General features: G+C 38.6%; 1 protein-coding gene across 3 annotated transcripts in view; it reads right to left on the bottom strand.

The window, feature by feature from the left end:
* dnajc10 (DnaJ (Hsp40) homolog, subfamily C, member 10) overlaps window positions 1-6,000 on the bottom strand; it is a 33,440-nt gene that overhangs the window by 6,715 nt on the left and 20,725 nt on the right. For all 3 annotated transcript variants that reach the window (XM_060877014.1, XM_060877012.1, XM_060877013.1), the window contains exons 18-22: window positions 5,447-5,580; window positions 4,154-4,207; window positions 3,671-3,818; window positions 2,824-2,946; window positions 2,554-2,661 (exon numbers count right to left, since the gene is read on the bottom strand). In XM_060877014.1, the coding sequence (XP_060732997.1) occupies window positions 2,554-2,661; window positions 2,824-2,946; window positions 3,671-3,818; window positions 4,154-4,207; window positions 5,447-5,580 (567 nt within the window). The remainder of the gene's footprint in view (window positions 1-2,553; window positions 2,662-2,823; window positions 2,947-3,670; window positions 3,819-4,153; window positions 4,208-5,446; window positions 5,581-6,000) is intronic.

Here is a 6,000-nt window from a genome sequence, read left to right as displayed (position 1 = left end):
CAACAACTTGTGTGTTAGATCCCATTATAACTAAATTACTGAAAGAAGTGTTACATAAAGCTGGTGAGACACTTATTAATATTATTAACTCCACACTATCTTTAGGTCACGTCTCTAAATCCTTCAAGTTTGCAGTTATTTGGCCACTCATTAAGAAACAGAATTTAGATCCTAATGAACTATCAAATTACAGACCTATTTCACATCTTCCGTTTATGTCTAAAATACTACAAAAGGTTGTGTCTGTTCAACTGAGCTCCTTCTTACAGGAGAACAATATATTTGAAGAGTTTCAGTCAGGTTTCAGGCCCCACCATAGCACAGAAACTGCACTTGTGAAAGTTACAAATGACTTGTTCTTAGCTCTGGACCAAGACTGTATGTCACTATTAGTTCTACTTGACCTTAGTGCTGCATTCGACACTATAGATCACAACATTCTCCTAGATCGCTTAAAAAATTACACAGGTATTCAGGGACAGGCTTTAAGTTGGTTTAGATCCTACCTGTCTGATCGATACCATTTTGTAGATTTAAATGGTGAATCCTCTAGTTTATTGCCAGTTAATTATGGGGTCCCTCAAGGATCAGTTCTAGGACCTCTGCTTTTCTCGATATACATGCTTCCATTAAGGAACATCATTAGTAGGCATGGATTAGTTACCACTTTTATGCTGACGATACACAGTTATATATCTCATCAAAACCAGATGAAATATCTAAATTGTCTAAAATAACTGAGTGCATTAAAGAGACTGGGTCAGCTGTAATTTTCTGTTGTTAAACTCTGATAAGACAGAAATACTACTTATCGGTCCAATAAGCCAGTACACAGAAGCTCTTGCAATTCAACTTCCATTTTATCTTTATTAAATAGTCTACAGTTAGTCCAAATCACAGCTGCCAGAGTTCTTATCAGGACAAGAAAGTATGACCATATAACCCCAATTTTATCATCTCTACACTGGCTACCTGTCAAGATTAGAATTGATTACAAACTGCTGCTACTTACGTACAAGGCTCTTAATGGTTTAGCTCCCATGTATCTAACTAGTCTTCTAACATGTTACAATCCTTCATGCTCTCTGAGATAAAAAACTCAGGACTCCTGGTAGTTCCCAGAATTTCTAAATCTACTAAGGCAGTAGAGCGCTTTTGTATTTAACTCCCAAACTTTGGAATAGTCTCCCTGATAGTGTTCGGGGCTCAGACACACTTTACCAGTTTAAATGTAGATTGAAAAACGTATCTCTTTAGGCAGGTGTACACATAATACTTCCTATAATCTTGTGCTTTAATACTTGCACATTATCAGTATCAGGATCACTATCAAAAGTGCTTGTTAATATTATGAACAGCAGCTACACTAATCCTTCTCCATTGCTACTCTCTTTCTACCCATCCCAAGGCATCCAGAAATTGTACCAGCTCCAATTGTCTTGAAGATTTTGGACCTCCACTGAGGTGAGGCCAACTCTGTGAGAATCCTGATCATTCTAGAGATCTACCAGCTCCAGTTAGTCTGGGCTTCATGATACTAAGAGGAGTTCCCAACTCCATGTGGTCTTTAAGGACAGACTGTATATTTTCACACCTCCAGTGTCACCCATATGAGGATGGGTTCCCTTTTGAATCTGGTTCCTTTCAAGGTTTCTTCCTTTACCATCCAAGAGAGTTTTTTATTGCCACAGCCACCTGAGTCACCTCAGACTTGCTCATTGGGGATAAATACAAACATTTAAATATATCTAACATTAATCTTGAATTTTTGTATTATATTTATATTAATCTTTTGTTTTATGTTTATGTTCTTTAAAGCTGCTTTAAATGTCAATTGTTTAAAGTGCAATACAAATACATTTGAATTCTCTCTCTCTCTCTCTCTCTGTGTGCAGAGGAGGTAGTGATGGGCTTTTAGAGCTCTCCCAGATGTTGGAGAAGAAGAGGAGATGGGGTTGAGTGCAGTATGGCAACACATCAAAAACCCTTTCTCTTTTAGTCCCTTGCTCAGTGCGTGTCCTGGCCCATATGCTGGAATTGGACATGCCCCATAGCCCCTGTGCTGAAAAGTGCGTACTGCTTAGTCAGGATGAGATCAACTTGTAGAACTGTTTACACATACGCGATCCGTACGCACACACATGCACACAAACACGTATATATCTGACGTTTATATAGATAGATAGATAGATAGATAGATAGATAGATAGATAGATAGATAGATAGATAGATAGATGATATATATATAGATGAAAATGAAAATAAAGAATCTACAGTGTGAAACACCAGGTTCTAAATAGTCAGGATTTATGGTTAAACCCGGTTAAAGTATGAGTATTCTGTTTAACCAAAGTTCACAAAAAAAACATGATTTATGGAGATTTGTGTTGTTAATTTAACACATTGTCCAAGGTTTCATTGAAAAATTCTGCTCAGATTGACCTGTATTCTGATTTCGGGGTGCACATCAAGGACCCCAACTACTAGCTGGATTATTAATATATGATTAATATGAACGTGACTAATGATGATAATGATGATTATGGCAGTCACCTTGAATTTAAGTTTCTTGTGTATGCCGAGCTGCTGGAGTCTCTGCTGGATGATGTCAGCGATGATGTTGGCGCTCTGGCTGTTGATGTATTCTCCTCCCTGGTCTCTCTGTGTAGGAGAGGTGTGTGTATGAGTAAGAGGAGACACGGTGGATGCATAATAATAACAAGGAAAGGTTTGTGTATGACTGCGTGATTGAGTCATAAGAATGCGGGAAAGTTTGGGGGAAAACCGCATACGGAGGGAGACAAACGCGAAGCCGACACTCACCCGCGCTGTGCCGAGGTTGGGGTAAAAGCGGACAGTGGGGTAGGACCTGATGCCGGCACGCTGACACATTTCATAGTGCGCCTGGCAGTCTACCTTTCCTGCCCTCACTGTGCCCTTCAGCATCTGTTAATCACATGATACATCACATGCACACACACTATAAGGTTATTTTCAAGTTATTTATCCTCTAAAAGCACGTCCTAACTGTTTTATTCCTGTTTTACATAACAGAAATAAACAACACTGGGTGCTTTATACCCTGTAAGATATGGAACGTCCATGAAAAAAGTTCATTTCTGTTATCGTTTATAGAACCACTGAGAGTACCAAGTAATAAGAAGCACCATGGCTACCATTTTTCACCTCAAAATTTAATCTAAATAATAAATCTAAAATCGCGTACATGTCCCGTGTTTACGACTGTCCGAGCTGCTGTTACTCAACATGCACGCAATATTGTGACAATGTTTACAAATGTCAGAGATCCTTCAAGAGTTCACTGCCCATCAGGTCAAGTAAAGCCTCTTGCACAATCTGCCTGCGTGATGTGAGGTAAAAGCCAGCTTGATAAAGATCTGCTGGTAACAGGAAGAAGAGTGTGATGCTGTACAGCGCACGGGACACTTCTCCATCCTGATATCTGTCTGTTCCTGTAAGTCTTGATAATGAGGTCATGTTGTTGCTTAATTCACAGAAAAAATAGATCAGTGTATGGAATCAAATTCTGACCTTTCAGCTACGTCTTAGTTTGCTTACTTTATTTACTCTTATCTGTTTAAATATCTCCAGCAAGTGGAAAACAAAAAGGCGAAGTTAAAATGAGCATTATGGGATTTAACGACCGTACCCGAGCTAGGATCTCAAACTCAGGGGCGAAATGCTGGCAAGGGCCACACCACGGGGCATAAAAGTCCAGCACCCAGTGCTCCTTTCCTTCCAGAACATTCTTTTTAAAATCCTCGGGTGACAAGTCGACCGAGACGCGAGGCAGAGAGCTGGAAAAAAACGAGAGGATCGTTTGAGAACGAGGTGAACATACTTTGCGTTTAAATCGCAATATAACAGCGTAAAATACATGTTGTTTTCATTTTATTAAATATAAAGCCTTAACAAACAAGTTTGTTTCAAAACAAGTTCAACTTGCTTGGCTCAGCTGGAACTCTGAAAACTATTCAGGACTATTAACATAACCACAGTTGCCAAGGAAAAACAAACACACAATTTGCCCTCAGCTCTTAATTTGCAAGGTGTTTGCATTCACAAAAAGAATTAAGTGCAATAAAACCAGGCTTGCACTTAGCTGAGAAGAGAGAAGTTTTAAAACTCGTACCTGAGTGCCCATGTCTTGAGGGAGTGGGCATCTCTGTGCCAGCCATTGTAGCTACTATGGACCAAAAAAAAACAAAACAAAGGAAAGTAAAGGAAAAAAAAAAAAAAACACACACTTGAGCAAACATAACACAACATCTATAAGAGATCTAAAATAAAACCACTTTTTTGTAGATTAGATTTTCATTACAGAAAAAAAGCAGTTAATACGATTAATATTTTTTTTATAAATAAATAAATGATGATTAATGGTCACCCTTTGTGTGGTGTATCAGGAACACCAAGTACTAAGAAAGCAGCACATGAGATTGCGTTTTTTTGATGACACGTTTTGGTAAAATGAAGACAGCACACAAAAACAGGTTGCTGCAGATTTTTTGTTCAGCTGTTGTTGAGTGAAACGGCATGATGAAGCATTATAATGTGTCTGTTAACCTGGGGGTTGGGTGATGTGTAAAATAATACTGTAATTCATTTATGAATGGATGTATATACTGGCCTCAGTTGTTTGCTGTTCCATTAAACACTTGTACTTGTCTTAAGGGTTTAGTAAAATGAAACAAATAAAAAAACAAAGTCAAACTCCTTCTCTGAATGCTCATACTGCTCTCAGAATCTGGGTGCTACTTCATAGGAGAACAATACTTTACTAAACAGTACCTGAATGCATCTTCCATACTGGTCTAAGAAGCTTACGTCTACTTGAATGGTGCATTTATGAAAGTTCATACTTGTGTCTGAGGTTAGGATAATCATGATCGAGAGCTATAAGCCTTTTTATGAATGTTCATACTTGTGTCTGAGGTTAGGATAATCATGATCGAGAGCTATAAGCCTTTTTATGAATGTTCATACTTGTGTCTGAGGTTAGGATGATCATGATCGAGAGCTATAAACCTTTTTATGAATGTTCATACTTGTGTCTGAGGTTAGGATGATCATGATCGAGAGCTATAAACCTTTCATGAATGTTCATACTTGTGTCTGAGGTTCAGATAATAATGATCAAGTGTTATAAGCCCTTTATGAATGTTCATATTGGTCTGTGAGGTTCAGATAATCATGAAAGAGTTATAAACCTTTTATGAATGTTCATACTCTTGTCTGAGGTTCAGATAATCATGATCGAGTGTTATAAGTCTTCAGTGTCACACAAAGGGTTTTGATGAAGTGCTATAAAACATTTAGATTTATGAAGTGCTATAAGTTGTATATATTGTATATAAAAGCTTGTATAGGGATTTGAGGTTATATACAATTGATATAAATGTTAAAGGTTTCTGAATGCATGTACTTGAATTGGTCTCGTCGGTTGCTATTTTGTGGGTAGAGACGAATCTCAGGGTAGGCGCGCACACTCTCGCTCTGGCAGAATGAGTGATACTTCTGACAGTCCACCGATCCCACACTAACCAATCCACTCAGCATCTACACACAAACACACACGAGAGAGAGAGAGAGAGAGAGAGAGAGAGAGAGAGAGAGAGAGAGAGAGAGAGAGAGAGAGAGAGAGAGAGACAGACAGACAGAGTGTGTGTGAGAGAGAGAGACAGAGAGTGTGTGAGAAAGAGAGAGAGAGAGACAGAGAGTGTGTGTGTGTGAGAGAGTGTGTGTGTGAAAAAGAGAGAGAGACAGAAGAGTGTGTGTGTGTGAGAGAGAAAGAGAGAGAGACAGACAGAGAGAGACAGAGTGTGTGAGAGAGAGAGACAGAGAATGTGTGAGAAAGAGAGAGAGTGTGTGTGAAAAAGAGAGAGAGAGAGAGAGAGAATTCAAATGTATTTGTATTGCACGTTAAACAATTGACATTTAAAGCAGTTTTAAAGAACATAAACATAAAACACTTCAGAA

This window comes from Tachysurus vachellii, chromosome 8, assembly GCF_030014155.1.
Source record: "Tachysurus vachellii isolate PV-2020 chromosome 8, HZAU_Pvac_v1, whole genome shotgun sequence".
NCBI lineage: Eukaryota > Metazoa > Chordata > Actinopteri > Siluriformes > Bagridae > Tachysurus > Tachysurus vachellii.
This window is presented reverse-complemented; position numbering and strand designations above follow the sequence as displayed.